The 16,734-nt window shown below is 36.4% G+C and overlaps 2 protein-coding genes across 18 annotated transcripts in view; one reads left to right on the top strand and one right to left on the bottom strand.

The window, feature by feature from the left end:
• The window catches only part of Rbm26 (RNA binding motif protein 26), an 84,025-nt gene extending 82,788 nt beyond the window's left edge, over positions 1-1,237 (bottom strand). For 16 of the 17 annotated variants that reach the window (XM_020186280.2, XM_074043161.1, XM_074043160.1 and 13 more), the window contains exon 1: positions 1,011-1,237. In XM_020186280.2, coding sequence (XP_020041869.1) covers positions 1,011-1,081 — 71 coding nt within the window. In that variant the 5' untranslated portion in view covers positions 1,082-1,237. The remainder of the gene's footprint in view (positions 1-1,010) is intronic. The other variant, XM_074043168.1, reaches the window with a different exon arrangement.
• Positions 1,238-1,553: 316 nt separating this feature from the next.
• LOC141411567 (uncharacterized) overlaps positions 1,554-16,734 on the top strand; it is a 69,484-nt gene continuing 54,303 nt past the window's right edge. The window contains exons 1-2 of the mRNA XM_074044612.1: positions 1,554-2,065; positions 2,914-3,009. The gene's annotated coding sequence lies outside the window, so the exon portion shown is untranslated. The remainder of the gene's footprint in view (positions 2,066-2,913; positions 3,010-16,734) is intronic.

Raw genomic sequence — 16,734 nt, 5'->3', positions numbered from 1 at the left:
TACAGATGGTTCCTTCTTTCTCTTAGATTTTCTAAAATGTCACCTGCTCAGACCTCAGACGCCTTTACTGTCCATCAAGTGTGAAGTAGCTCACATTCTAATCACTCTTTTACATGGTCTGCTAGTATAACGATCATAGCTCTACTGATATCAGAAATGGTCTTATTTATTTATTATGTCTTGTCAACTTTGGAATTTAAAAGCTCTATTCCCAAAGCCTCCAGAGTACATGCATTAAATTAAAAGTATTTTTTCCTATTGCATTTTAAGTTGTTGTTGTAAATCAACGAAGTCTAATAAGGCACTTGGTCCATGATGGATTTTGTATCAATTAATCCTTACGACACTCCTTGACTTTTCCAATAGAAGACATTTCAACATACTAACCCCCACACCGCCAGTCACCTATAGCATCCCACTTAAAACTGCTAAATATTCCATATGGATGAAGATTCAATTTTCTTCCTTTTCTCTGCGTAGGCGGGAAAAGGGAATTTTACTGGGCATCTTGGCACCTGTTACATCTTCAATCAGTTAAGAGCGGTGCAGATGAGCCAGACAGCACATGGGAGACGTGGCCTTTCTTTCCGGAGACTACATTCTGGTGAAACGTGAGACTTAAAACTCCACCTGTCCCAATCCCTAACAAAGGCCATTCACTTCATTTAACGAAATAGAGCAAAATATTCCACAGGCTAGAGGATATGCTCAGAATCGGAACCGATCTGGAGGCCCTCGGAAAGCACAGGTGCATGGGGGTGGCTGGGATCCGTCTACATGTAACGGGAAAGTAAAAGCAGAAGACACCGGTTCAAAGCTCAGCTCGGGCTCAGGATAATCTTGAACCTGGACGCAAGCAGAAAACACAACACTGACCCGAGACCTCGGCTCACCGCTTTGGCATCCACCGAGGCACTTTGGGGAAGCTGCAAAGGTCTGTGTATCGGCCCCATCCACCACCGCCATCCCTGCAAAGAGATTCCCCCCACCCACCCACCCGGGATACTCACATGGGCTCGAGAGTCTTGCTGAGCCAGGACTTGAGTGCCTCGAAGTTTTCAATGATCATTTTAGACACCATCCACAGCGGCCCCGAGGCCCGTCACACTCCTGCCCGCCCAGGTCGCGGCCGCTACAGCCGACGCTGCCCCCGCCCCCTCCTCCGCGCGCCGCCCGCGTGGGCCGCGGTGGGAGGTGCCGGTGGCAGGTTCCCGCGAGCCCTGAACAGTGAACAGCTCCGCGGGGACAGCCGCAGGCCTCGAGTCCACGGGGTCCCTGGAGCGTCCCCCGCCCCCAGACCCCGGCCCAGGCTGAAACAGCAACGGTTTGCCCGGGCCCTCCCTCTTTTCTACTCCCCAGCGAATCTTCCCGAAACGCAAAACGCGGTTGGGCCGCTCTTTCTCTCCGCTTCGGGACTAGGTGTTTGTTGGCAACGGAGCAGAGGCAAGAGTAAATAAAGCAAAGACGAAGGGCAGCTCACTAGGAACGACTCGGGGGGTCTTCCAGACTCCCAGCACCCCCAAGAAGATGGCTTCCAACAAATCTCGCGAGACTTGATAAAGTCTCGCGGTGACTCCCGAAGCCTGCTGGGAAGAGACGTAAAGTCGGCGGAGAGCGCGCCGGACAGATGTCGTTCGCCTTGTGCGTGTTTGCGTGGCGTGCTGCCCTAGTTCCTTTTTGCCCTTTGAATCTCAAAGTGACTGAAGACAGAAACTTTCTTATTTTACGAAGACGGAAAGGCCACTGACTTTAGAATCTGCGAGAGCCCCGGGTCGTCCTGTATAAGAGGACCGTGACGTGCTAGCTGCCAGAACCTGCGAGATAGAGATTTCCTTGCGATGGGCAACGAGCGAGTTGCAGGCGTCCTGCGCTCTGCTGCCTCTAGTTTACCTCAGTACTCTCCTAATAACCATATTCTGTGTGTGCTGGGATGGGCGGTAAACACAGGCTGGTCTAATCTACCCGATTGAGACCTCCGGAGGATCAGTGTCCTGTCCGAAATTACCCGACTTGTTAGCAAAATCTTAATGGCCTAAGGATGCCCACACACACTCCGAAGACGAAGGTGAGAAAACCTAGACGATTCAAAGATAATTTACAGCCACCTGAAACTTGGGGATTTTTTTGCTAGCTAAAGATAAGAAAAGCTTTGTTAGGGTTTAAATTTTCTTCATTTAGAGCAGATTCAACACTATCTCAGAATTTACTTTGTATCAAAAGAGAGCTTTTCTGTTAGCATCCGAAATAAATAAATTTCTCTTCCCCCGGGTAGTTCAATAAACTTGATTCCTGCTTGTTTATGATTACATACTACGATTAGAGAACTAGAATTTTGTAAAAGGTCTAAAATCCATGAACTATAGTGGAATGAAATAGTTCATACTCAAAGGCATAGTAAGTGGACCAATAAAAGCTCTATGGGAGACACAGTGGTAAACTAAATTGCCCTTATGAATTCTGAATTTATTATTTACTAGAGTGAAGTGCCCTTAAAGCATTAAGTGGAAAGGTTATCAAGTACAAAGCTAGACATTTGTTATAAAATACAACATTGAGACTAGGATGCAAATTAGAATCCAGCTATTAAATAACGAGTATTGATTAAAATGTTTTAGTTAAGTGAAATAAGCAAGACAGGAAAGCAAAAGTATTTATGGTAGAGACAGTAGAATGAATGGTGGTTGACAGAAGTGAGGGGTGATGAAAGTGGCAGAAAGGGAAGTGAGTTATTTTTCAGTTTAAGATGATGAAAGAGCTGGTGGTAGTGTTCATGGTTGAACAACAGTTTGAATGTATTTAATGCCATTGAATTGTACACTTAAAATGATTAAAATTGTAAGTTTTGTTATGTATAATAAAATGTATTTGCAAAATTTATATTGCTGAATGTTACAATTGTATTTTGTTATATAGCCAACTCTCCCAATATTGCCAACTTGATCACCAACAGTTCCATAACTCATCCTCACTCTAGCCTTCCAAACTTCTATCAGATACTGTAGACTCCAGGTAAGTTTATTTGCTTGTGTTATTTCTCCCAGAGAATGCCCCCGTTTCTTTCTCTGACTATTCACATATTGCCCATCCTATCATACCACAGCTACTGTCATGTTTGAGGTCTTCTCTTACTGTTTCTAAGCAATAGCAACAGCTTTTAAATCTCTGTACCTTATAGACTCACGCCTGTCAGTTCATCTTCAATTGTCATTATTATCATTGCTTGTAATAGCAGTAATTCTAAAACTCAGATCTAATCACATCACTTCCTTGTTTAAGATCTTTAACATCCACATTGTCTTCAGAATAAAATGAATCTTTAGCATCCTATAAAGGCATTTCAAACATTAAACCTCTTCCTGTTTGGCTAAAATCTCTTCCAAATATCTATCTTTCTACCGGCCATCCTGAGCTATTTTGAGTTCCTTGAAAGAAGTGTGTTCTCTTACTAAACTGAGCCATTACAAAATGTATTATCCATGAAAATTCAGTGCATGTAGTGTCACCTTTAGAAATCCATCCCTGGCCCTCCTGCTCTAAAGCCAGAGTTCCTCTGAGGTTTTCTCACATCCGCCTGATCTTGCTTCTGTTGCAGCACCCATTATTTTATTTTTCAATTATGTGACTAAATGTTTCTTAATAAACTATAGCTTAGAATCCTCTGCTTCTGTATGCACAGTCAATTCTTATTTGTGGTAGCTATGAATTAGCAAATATGGAACCATTGTTCCCAGAGGAAATGCAGTGTTGAGTCCTGTGAGCCGCAATTGACATTTTTGTCAATTGAGCAATAAATAACAATGTTTTGTGTTTCTGTTTAAAGGCACATTGTTTAATATACATTGTTGATTCATTTATATTGAACTTAGTGCCAATGGCACTATGACTCATAAAGCTTATATAATGCATGTATTTTTCTCTGTAAGATACATCACAGCCTTGTACTCAGGAACTATAAAAAACACTTTAGCACTACACTTGGTGGCTATTTTAAACAGTGAAACCATCAACAAAAAGTGCAAAAAAAAAAATCATGGCACTAAATAAATCAAAAAAGAATACTTGTTTCCACTGGGAGAGCTGTCAAAAGAAGTCAGCACCTCCCTGTTCAGCCTCAGCCTGGAACATGCATATCATGTGAGTTAAATGTTTGCCTAAAAACTCCACATGTCCACAAATGTCCACTGCAAAACTACTGCAACGTATTGATTTGAGGGTAACAAATAACTTTCAGTGAATAGAAAAACTCATACATACAGAATCTGCTATACACAGGGTCTTGCTAAGTAGCCCAGGTTGGTGTTAACTCATGATCCTCCTGCCTCGGCCTCTTGAATGCTGGAATTATAGGTATGTGCCACCATGTCCCCCTCAACTATATTTTTTAAATGACTAAGTGAAGCACCATCACTTCAATGACATTTTCCCTTACTGTTGAGGGTGATAGCAATCTCTTCTTCCTCTAAATTATTAGAATAGTGCTTGTTACCACTCCACAGTTAGTCATTGTTGCTTCCTAACATGATTGTCTTCCTTAACCATTAATATTTATCCCACATCGTTTCATTGCTTCATATCATTTGACCTGCTGTCAGAGGTGGAAAACTAATATAATACTCCTCAGAAATGACTAAAACAACCACCATAGACTACTTTATCAAGTAGCATGAACATTTTGGAATGTTCAGTTTTAGGTTACCTACACATTTTCGAATACATAATGATTTTTTAAGGTCCTGTGACTGTTGATGCTTTTCCTTTTGCCCAGAATGACTTTTCTCATTGCTCAAAAACCATTTTCTTACCAAAAACCTAAACAAAGTTAATTAATTGCCTCTTAGTTCCTGGTTGTAGAATAGGACTTAAAACATTTTATTTAGTTTTCTTATTCTTCTCTTAATAGGACTTCAAGGACTTAATAGCTCTTCAAGGACTGGGAACTCAAGGTTGTTCTCTTTGTACTTCCTGCATTTAGCACAATGTCTGAAACCGAAAAAATAATGTTTATTGAATGATACATACTTCATTTTAAGTAGGGCAGAAGCAAATATAGGAGAAAATATTTGGGAAAGGCAAGGCAATGATATGTTTTCTAACAGACCTATACCACTTTATGTTGTGTTTTTTGTTTTAACCTATGAGTTACTTCATCTTCAACTTTCTCTGATCCGAGGGGTATTTGCTATGGTGTGCTTAACTTTACATTCCTCCAGTTTTGTCTCCTAGTTGATGAATAGAGTTTTATTATTCTCAATAGTACTTTTGGAATCATGTTTAAAAACTCTGCCTGCATTTCAAGATGAAAAATGCCTTCTATATTTTCTTCAGTTTCTTTTTATATTTCTTTACTCTCTGTAGAACTGCACTTATGTGTTTATCTGAAATACATCCCTGAATATGATATAAGGTTGGTAGCTAGACTATTTTTTTTCTGTAATTGGTGAGCCAGTTTTTCTCTATAATGCTATTCAGCAGCCTGTTACTTCCCCATTGACTTGTGATGCCATTTATTATACATTCATATTTTCATACATACATACTTCTGACATCTTTTTCAATTGGTTTATCATGAATGACTACACCAGTGCCATGTTGTTTTTATTTACCATTCTATTATATAACATCTTAATACTTTGGATGAATCCTTCCTTTTTGATATTCTTTTTAAAATTTAACCTGGCTAAATGTGAACCATTGGTCTTCCAGATATTTAGAACAAGTGTTTAGCTTGTAAAAAAAATCCTTCATTCAATTTATGGATTAATTTGGATTGAATTAGCATCCTACAATGTATGGTAATCACAGTGGTACATTGCCCCTTCAAGAACAGAGTCCACTGTACAACTGCAAAACGTATTGCAGCCAATATCCTCTACCTGTTAATTCTTTCTAAGTTCACCTTGGCTTTCACGTTGAGATTACATTATTCTTAGGGCAGCCTTTATCCCCATTACCCATCTCCAGCCAAAGACTGAGGAAGCATAGTATAAAGGACCTGCCACATGTTGGGGTGGCAGGAGCTTTGTCAGATTTGCATTAGCAATCTGATGGTTCCCCTGGCTGACTCTCCTTTCTCTCCTTCCCTTTCACAGGTGCCACTTTCCAGAAAACCTTTTGCTCTTTGAAATCCTTCTCAGTGTCTGCTCCCCAGAGTATACAACCTATGACACAAATTGAATCATCTGATTCATTCTATTTTCATTCAAACAAATAGTTAAATAATAAAATCTAACCCTCCCTTCAACCCAATTACTTCTTTTAAATCATCCCTGGCTACTTCAATTAAATATGATCTCTCCCAAAGTAACCATTCTAATAAACCTTTGACATTCTTTGGCTACCATTGATTTAGCACTTGTCATTTTACTTTTTAATGCACATATACTTTATCTTCCATGTAATGCTCTGAACTTAATCCCTCTGGCCTCCTTGGGTACTTTATTTCACCAGACACTTCCTTTAATTCCTGTTTTCAAATCTTGATTCTGCTGAGTCTTTTCATTCTATTTATTCAATATTCACTGGAGGTCAACTCTGTTGAAGACTATTACTACTTCTTGAGAACTTATTGGTGGACAAAAAAAGACACAGTATCTGCCCAAGGGCAGAAAAGACATTTAGCAAGTAATCATGTAGGGAAAATGTATAACTATAAATTATGATAGGTATTATGAAAGACAATAGAGGTAAATATGAATCATAAGAGCAATTTAGACTGGAAAGGCTCAAGCATGACTTCTCTTAAGGGCATAATATTTAAATAGTTAAAAAATTAAATAATGTATGGAAGTTAACCATGTGAAGCAAAGTAGAGAAAAGCACATTCCAGGCACACACAAAACTTATGGGATAGGATGTCCTCAGGTAAAGAATAGCCAAGATCTTAGAAAAATAGGAGGGTATCAAGATGGATGGAGGAAGGAATGTATATAGGTCAATTTAGATACTAAAAAGATACATTTTTGCACTGGATTTTATTTAAAATATGGCAGGAAGCTATTGAGTTTTCATTGTGGCTGGATGAGTTAAAAACATGAGCATACCCATACTTACTTCAAGAGACAGCTTAGTTAAATCTGAAAAATTTTAAATAAAAACATAAAGAAGGCAAATCTTACCTTAACATAATAATGCCAGGGTTTTTATTTCCTTAGAAGTAACATCAAGGCCATATGAATACAGGGAATATATTTCCTTATCTGAGAATGCTGACTGCTTATAAAAGAAAAATGTTTGCTATGGTGAGGTAGGTCATAGGTAACACAAGAGGAATTGCTTCAGCACTTATTGTTGATGTAAACTAGGATCAGAAGACATACTATCATTTCCCTCTCATAGGACCTGATTACAGCTGGTATAAAAGTATTTCAGGGACAATCACCAACTCCTCAGTGGGGACTCTATTCAAGTCCATAATTATGATGACGATGACTCCATCTATAGTTCAGAAGTGCTGTGGAACTATTCTTTATGAATGTAATTATGGAAGGGTGTGATTGTAATGTAAAGAGGGTGTAGATTATATATACACACACACACATATATATCGCATATTCATCATACACACACGCGCATGCAGACTTTTTAAAAAAACTGCCACCAAGTAAAAGCTTATACTGAGTGTAAAGGTTAGTTTCTAGAGGAGGGGAGAGGCAATATTATTACAAACCATCTGTCTTTGAAGTGATTTCATGCCTATGCAGCCAAAATAATTTGAAATGGGGTAAGGAGAAAGACGAGAGTATCAACGAGACACAATTGGTTATGAGTCCATTGCTATTAAACTAGACGGGAAGATTACACTTCTTTCATATTTTGCATATGTTTAAAATAATTAAAATAATTTTTTAAACATATTAGGGTGAACCAAAGCAAAATGAACCAGAGGTATAGCTCAAATTGTACAGGACCTTTGCACTGCTTTGAGTTCAAACCCCAGTCCCATACACACAAAAAAGTTATTAAGACAGAGATCCAGAAAACAAAAAGTTCCCTGGAAAGGTCTAACACGCTGGCTATTCTATGAGAACAGAGAATTTGCCTGTCTTATTTACACTGGTATTTCCAGTGCCTAGAGAAGTTCTTAGTGTATAGTAGGCTCTCAATGTATATTGAATGAATGAACACTGGAGAATAACACTCAGAACCTGGATAAGAGTCTCATAGCTCAGACTGAGGGTCAAGAATTCTGAATTCAGAACTGGGGCATGACTCAAGTGGTAGAGTCTGCCTAGCAAAGTGTGAGGTGCTGAGTTCAACCCTAGTACCACAAAAAAAAAAAAAAAAGATTCTGTTATTCACCCATCTGTCATATGACATCTATTATCTGTTGTAAGGATAAATACCTCAAGAAAACCACCCCCAAGAGAAAGCATATTTCATACTTGCACCTTGAGATTCCATAAGTAGATATTTACTTGTTTATATTCACCTGGTCCTTACAGTTGCTACAAGCAACTCTGTCACATCATTTCATTCATTTTTCATGAAATATTTACTGTAGAAGTGCCTCCATACTTCAAGCCAAAATCAGAAGAAAAATTAAAAATATGGAGTATTCCCTAACCTTCCTTGTCCATTCTTAACACCTGACAAATTGGAATGGGGGAAGGAATAAATATTCTTTTGAAAAAGGTTTACTTCTGTATGCTATTCTTGGTTCCTTAGTAGCCTTAGGACAAAACTGTCTGTTACAAAGATAATGATGTACAGCCTAAATTAAGACTTGAAATTCAAGCCCATTTAGGAGGGAAGCAAAACCTGAAAAGAGGAAAACTACCAATAACACTGGAATAACAAACATCATGCATAATGATTCAATTATAAAATTCTGAATTATAACATTCAATCATAAAATTCTGAAGTTTTAAAGCTGTAGTGTCTAGTACCATAGCTGTCAGCATTATGTGACTACTGAGCATCCTCACTTTTGTGACTTATTAATGAGGATAGATACTGTCCAGTATTTGAATTATTGCATGGAGATGAGCACTCATCAGTAGTGTGAGGCCCCATATTTGCCTTAATCTCTCCTGCCAGAGGGTATTGAAAGTACACTTTCAAGCCACAACTGTTTTGCATAACTAAGAGAAGACCACAGTTGCATTTGTATGGAGAATGATGGAGCTGAGGAGGTGGAAGGTGGCAGAAAAGGGTATATGGGGTAACATGAGGTGGGATGGGGAGAGTGGGGTGCAGATGGGAGGGAAAATGATTGAGAGTGGTGGGCGAAAGGAAATTAGCAAAATGTTGTAAAGATCCATGTGAGATGTTGAAGATGGACTAATGTCAATGGTGCCAATCTTTTTAAAATGATAGGCATTATGTGCATGTCATTTAAAGCAAAGAAAATAAAGCTCTTCCACACCATCCATTGCAGATCTGCATTCAGTTACAACTCTTACTTTTCTTTCCTGTTTACAGGCAAACATCATTTGTACTCACCATCCTTGCTTCCTCTTCTCCCACCATTCCAGTTCAACATCAATGTGAACTGGATTTTATCCTTATCATTTTATCAAAACACTTCCTGCCAAATGACCTGCTTGTCACTGACGTTGACTGAACTTAGTGTCCACATTCAGTTCTATATTTTTGGGAAATTGTAACTTTAACAACATTGTTCATATCTTTTATTTTTTCTTGAAACAGTTTTTCCACAATTTTCATTGTGGACTCACACTCTCCTCACTACCCTCCACCATTTCTCTGAACACTTCACAGTTGCTTTCTTGAATTTCAACCGTATTTCCTATCCATTATAAATGTCAAAGTGCCTTGGAGTTCCAATTTTGGTCTCTTTCTCTGTCTAAACATTATCCCTGGCCATCTCATCTATTCCTATAATTTCAACTATGTATAGGTTGATGATTATGAAATATGCATGTGTACTGTCTATACTGCTTTCATAAGTTTATTCCTATGTGTCTTAGTGCCTGCTAAATGTACTTATTTGAATATCTTTCATGAATTTTAAATCAGTGTTTCCAAAATCAAACCCATCTTCACTAGCCAAGTTTGCTACTTTCCTGTAATACTTAAGTCATAGAAAGTCACATCATACAACCAATTGCTTAAGTCAAAATCTTAAATAGTGTCCTCTTTCACCTTCTAGCTAACCAATCATTAATAACCAATCATTAATAGTGAGTCTCCTAAACGCATCTAAAGTCTACTCATTGTTATTCTACTTAAACAATACTTTGCAGTCAAATTCATTAAAATCTGCTAATCACATTACTACCTATTTAAAACCCTTCATTGGTTTCCCATTTTCTAGCCTAAACTACAATTTTTTAAAAATAATGCCTAATTGGAATAAGCATGTTTTATTATATTAAGCATCGTACTAAGTGCTTTAATGCTTAGTATATTGATCCTCATAATTTAGCATTCCCATTTTACAGTTAAAAAGATTGAAGCTTTGAGTTGCCCAAGGATGTACAGTGAATAAATGTCAGAAACAATAAGGATCACAGTCTTACTCAGATGCTTTCAGTAATTGACACCTGCCTTGCTTTCCAGCTAGGCATTTCACACTCTAGAGTGCTGCCGAACCAGAGAATTTTCAGATCTACAAACAAATAGTAATTATTATGTATTAACAGATAGACTGATATACATTTAAGAAATCAAAGCACAAATGTATTTTTAGAGAATTAAGGATTTTTTTTAAGTATCAAGCTACATACAAGAAAAACCCTCCAGGACTTTCCTATGTGCATTTTATAGTAAATATTACTTTTGTTTTGAATTTCACATTGGAGAGTACTATAATATTTTTGTGCATAGGGTCTATAAAATTCTTAATCTTTTCCTACAAATAGGCCATGCTATCCCCAATCTATTCTTTACATAAAAGCACTTTCTGTTTAAAACATTTACTATATCCATCCCTACTCTTGACCCTCTTAAAAATTACTTTCTCTGGGAAGAATCCGCTGAATGACTGAGTATGGAGAGTGTTTATCTCTAGTATATATCATACTGTATCATTAATATTTGTTTATCTAATACATTAAAAGTTAGATTCCTTGAAGACAAAAGCTTTTTTCCATATGATATTTTATTTCCAGAATTAAACATATAACAGACAATACATTTTAAGTTGTCATCACTTTTTCTTCTGCATAGTAATCATTCTCATCATGTCAACTGATATTTTAATTGCCAAGTGATTTTCCTCTGGCTAATGAAATTAAAGTAAATATAATAAGATAGAAATTAATGTGATGCAAGCAACATCTTGAAAATTGATTGCATATTGGGACTTGCCCTCTCTTGGGCTCCATAAAATAATAAATTAAATAAATAAAATAATAAAATAAAATATAAAAATAGATATGAGAAAGAGGATAACACAACAAACACCAATGAAATTCATAGAATCATTAGAGAATATTTTGAAAACATATTCTAATAAAGTGGAAAATCTAGAACTAAGGGAATAAATTTTGGGGTATATGTGAAGTACCAAAATTGAACCAAGAGGATATGAACCACCTAAACAAACCTATAATAAGCAATTAAATTGAAGCAGTAAACCAGGTGCCAGTGGCACATGTCTGTAATCCTAGCTACTTGGGAGGCTGAGATCAGAAGGATCTCAGTTTGAGGCCACTTGGGCAAATAGTTCATGAGACTCCCATGTCCAAAACAACAAGTGCAAAATGGACTGGACATGTGGCTCAGTGAAAGAGTGCCTACTTTGCAAGTGTGAAACCCTGAGCTCAAAACCCCAGTATCATTTAAAAAAAAGAAAAGAAAAAATTGAGGCAGTAATAAAGAAAAGCCCAGGACAAGATAGATTTACTGCCAAATTCAACCAGACCAGTAAAGAAATAACACCAATGCTCCTCAAACCATTCCATACAATAAAAAGGGAAGGAACATCACCAAACTCGTTCTGTGAAGTCATGCTACTGACATTGATAAGGACACACACACACAAAAAGAAAATTACAAATCAATTTTCTTGATGAACATAGTTGAAATACTTCTCAATAAAATACTTGCATACTGGATTCAACAACATTAAAAAATAGCATTCCCTGTGATTGAGTTAGCTTCATTCCAGGTATGCAAGAATGGTTCAAGACACAAAAGTCAATAAATATAATACAGCACATAAATGGAATAAAGGGAAAAAGTCACATGATCATCTCAATAGATGTAGAAAAAGCATTTGACAAAATACAACATCTGTTCATGACAAAAGCCCTGAACAAAGTAGGAATAGAAGGAACTTACCTCAACAAAATAAAGGATATATATAGTAAACCTATAACCAGTAACAAACTAATTGTGGAAAGAACTGAAGCCATTTCCTCTAAAGACAGGAACAAGGCAAGAGTGTGTACTCTCTGTACTTTTATTGACGATAAGGTGCTTGAATTCTTAGCCAGAGCAATAAAGCAAGAGGCAGAAATAAAAAGGATATAAATAGGAAAGGAAGAAGTCAAGTTATCCCTTTTTGCAGATGATTTGATCCTATACTGAATGAAAGATCCTAAACATTCCACCAAAAAACTCGTAGTTATGATAAACTCTTGGCAAAATAACAGTAGAAAAAATTAACATAATAACAAGTAGATTTTCTATACACCAATCATGAACAGGGTGAGAAGATAAGAAAGCAATCCCAATAGCCTTAAAATATACGTAGGAATAAACTTAACAAAGAGGGTGAAAGATCTCTACAATGAAAACTATAAAACCTTGAAGAAAGAAATTCAAGTGACACTAGAAGATGGACAGATCTCTCATGTTCATGAATCAGCAGAATTCATATTGTGAAAATGACTATCCCATTTAAAGTAATCTAAATATTCAGTTATATTCCCATAAAAATTCTAATGTCATTTTTCTTAGAGATAGAAAAAGTAATCCTAAACTTCATATGGAAGTACAAAAAATCCCAAAAGCCAAAGAAATCATGAGCAAAAAGAGCAATGCTGGAGGTATCACAATTTTATGCCTAAAATTATACCACTATAATTATAGTCATAGTGACAAAAGCAGCATGTACTGGCACAAAAACAGACAACTTGACCAATGGAATAGAATAGAAGAACTAGAAATAATACCACATAGTACACCATATGATTTTCAACAAAAGTGCCAAAACATCCTTGAAGAAAAGCTAGCTTCTTTAACAAATGGTATTGGGAAAACTGGTTTTCACATCTGGAAGACTAAAGCTAGATCTCTATCTCCCCATCTTTGCAAAAATTAATTCAAAATGGATCAAAGATCTAACTGTAAAGCATAAGTTTTGAAACTACTAGAGAAACACAAAGGAAGATCCTTGAAGACATAGCCATAGATAATGCGTTTCTGAATAGGAATCCAATTGCTCACAAAATAAGAGCAAGAATTGACAAATGGAATTGTATCAAATTAAAATAAAAACCCTTCTGCACAGCAAAAGAAACAATTATTAGAATCAAGAGACAACAAATCTTTGCCAGCAATTTGTCAGGTAAAGGATTATTTAATATCTAGAACATATAAAGAACTCCAAAAATTTAAACACTGAAGAAATATCCAATTAATAAATGGGAAAATGAACTGGACAATCTTATAAAAAGAAATACAAATGGCCAACAAATACAAGAAAAAATATCCCAACATTCTTAGTCATGAAGAAAATGCAAATCAAAATGACACTGAGATTCCATTTCACCACAGTCAGAATGGCACTCATTAAGAAAACTAACAACAATAAATGTTAGTGAGGATGTGGGGAAAATGGAACCCTTATACACTGTTGTTGTAATTATTGAAGCCAGTATGAAAATCTGTATGGAGATTCCTCAAAAAACTAAAAATAGAACTACAATATGATCCTGCTATATCACTCCTGGCATATGTACAAAGGAATTTAAGCAGCACTATTGACAATATCCAAACTATGATTCCATGGAATCATAGTTTGGAATCTATGGAATCAGCTGAGGTGTCCATCAACTGATTCATGGATAAAGAAATATATATATACACACATACAATGTAGTATTACTCAGCCATAAAGACAAATGAAATTATGTCTTTTGTAGAAAAATGGGTGGAATTGGAAATCATGTAAGTGAAATAAGCCAGACTTGAAAGACAAATTTTGCATTTTTCTCTCTTATGCAGAACCTTGAGCTTAAAAAAAAATAATGCAAGCATAAAATGGCCGACTGTTTTGGATTGAAAACCAGCAAGAAAGGGGAGGGTAAAATAAGAGGATGAATGTGAATATGATCCTATTCCAAGTACTTCATATGCATGTGTGAAAATACAATAATGAAACTCATTAAAATTGTTTTAAAAAGGGGAGAGGAAATAAGAAAGAGCAATAAAGGGGTGAATTTGACCTTAGTCCATGAAAATATCACAATGAAACTCCTTTATGCGATTAATATACAGAAATGAAAAAGAGAGAACAAATCTGCTTTTATTACCTCCAATAAAGAATTGTATTCCATAAAAAAATAATTAAAATAAAAACTAACCTCATGAAATAGAGATAGCAAATCATATTACTCATTATGTATTAGTTGGCGTCTACAAAAATATGTACAGTAATAAAAATTTGAAGGAATGCTTCCAATGATGGATACAAATAACAAATGACTTGGACACTGCAGTAATTATGATTTGACAGGTATGAGAGACAAAATACCCAAAGAATTTGGTCCTTTCTTTTATGTAAATTTTTCTATAAATTTAAATTTGGAAAAATGTTTTAAAAAGATGATTAATGCCCCAAAGACATTAATACAAGAAAAGTTCACCATTCTTTGTACCTTGTTCATGAAAAATAATTAAGCATAGAATTTTTTCAGGCATTTTTTCATATACTATATACCTTTAAAACATTTTCAACTAACTTTTATTGACTTTTTTATAATAATAAAGGATAAATATCTCTTTAAAAACAATGTATGCATTTACATGTAAAATGTAAAAATCATAAAATACAAGAAAGAAAAAATGTATGCCTTGCAAGAGATTCTTGAAACATAGCAAGTAAGATAAAATTCCTTTCCTCTTTTACAACTCCAAGATAGCTATCTCCTTTGAGCCAAGACCTTGTCAAGACCTACAGGAAAATAGGAATAAGTGAGACCTTAGCCAGGGGATGCAGTTCAGTATAGAACATTTGCCTAGTATGCATGAGATACTGGCTTCCATTCCCAGAACCTCAAAGGAAAAAATAGAAAGTGAGACCTTAAACTGTGTTTGAACCCTATCCCAGGGACTTGCTCTCCCAAGAACTAAGTGAACAAATGAACAACAGTGATGTTTATTCCTGAACACACTGAATCCTGGATTGAGTTCAGTTTACAGAGGTCTCTGGAGAGAAACCCTTCCTTCAACAAAGCTGTTACATACACTATATAAAAGTCTGAGGTTTCACTGACTATCAAAGTCCAAGAAGAAGTTTAGTGGAAACAATGAGTATTCCTTGCTTATATTACTTATATATTGGCATCTACTAAGTTACTTCAAAATTGAGTAGCTTAAAGGAACAAACATTTATCACATCACAGTTTCTGTGCATCAGAAATTCAGGAGCTGCTTATCTGAGAGACTTTATCCCAAGGTCTGTCATGAAGTTGCAGTCAACGGGTCTTCTGGGGTCACAGTTATTTGAAATTTTGCTTGGGGCTGGATAATCTATCTCATGATGACTGTTGACATGCGTCCTCAGTTCTACCCCAAGTGGGTCTCTTCACAGATGTTTTAGTGTGCTCATGAGTATTACTGGCTTTCCCCAAAGTAAGCAATCCAAGAAAAAGCAAGTCAGAGGCCAAAGTCTTCAAAGTCTACGCAATTACTTCCATCACATTCTACTCAGAATCATTAGTTATAACCAATGTTTAGGAGAAGGAAAATAATGCCTCAACTTTAGATAGGAAGTTTATCGAAGAACTTGTGAATGTATTTTTAAACCACACACTGCCCCTCAAGATAAATAGAAAGTCAATGATACCCATAGGTTCCTCTCAGGGAATTGACAGTGCAGGGAAGGAATTAGTGACTTTCCTCTACCTTCCCATGATTTCTGGTTAACATGAAACAGATTAAAAGGAAAAAACATTTAATTATGTACATATGCATAGTAATCCCACAAAATATGAGACTTGAGGAAGGGTTAAATGATTAAAGCCTTTGTAGAATCCTGAGCTAAACAAAAGATTAGAGCCCTGGGGTTTCTGAGGTGACAGTAACTCAAGTTATGTTGGGTAAAGAGAGGCTCTCTATGGTGAATAAAGTTTAGTATACAGGTAAAAAGTCACTGTGCAGCCCTCAAAAGAATAGATGACAGTTCGTTTGGGTATGGTATCAACATCTTGTCTCTTCTGTGATACAAATTAACCTTCCCTAGTTGATGAGATTCCTGGGGAGGGGATTCATATTGTGTGCCTTCTGGAGGATCCATCTTTAGGCAGAAAAGGAGGTTTAAACATAACCCTGGCCTGCATCTGTAGCTCTCTGAGTGTTCTCAGTTCCAAGTGTCCAATTTTGGAGTATCATTTCTTGAACTCCTGAAACTGCTTGCCTGCCTACACTACCTCTGAGGATGGTGCAGGTGAAGGTTGAGCAACTGGCTTTCTAGAAAACAAGTGACATGAATACATGTTATGTATGTACATAAGTTTTACTGATATAAAGAATATGTAGCATGTAATTTATAAGTAATAAAATATGTAATATTTTCTGTTATAAACTCCATAGACAAACACA

The sequence above is a fragment of the Castor canadensis genome, chromosome 10 (assembly GCF_047511655.1).
Source record: "Castor canadensis chromosome 10, mCasCan1.hap1v2, whole genome shotgun sequence".
Classification (NCBI taxonomy): Eukaryota; Metazoa; Chordata; class Mammalia; order Rodentia; family Castoridae; genus Castor; species Castor canadensis.
The sequence above is the reverse complement of the archived record's forward strand: the minus strand, read 5'-3'. Positions and strand labels throughout refer to the sequence as shown.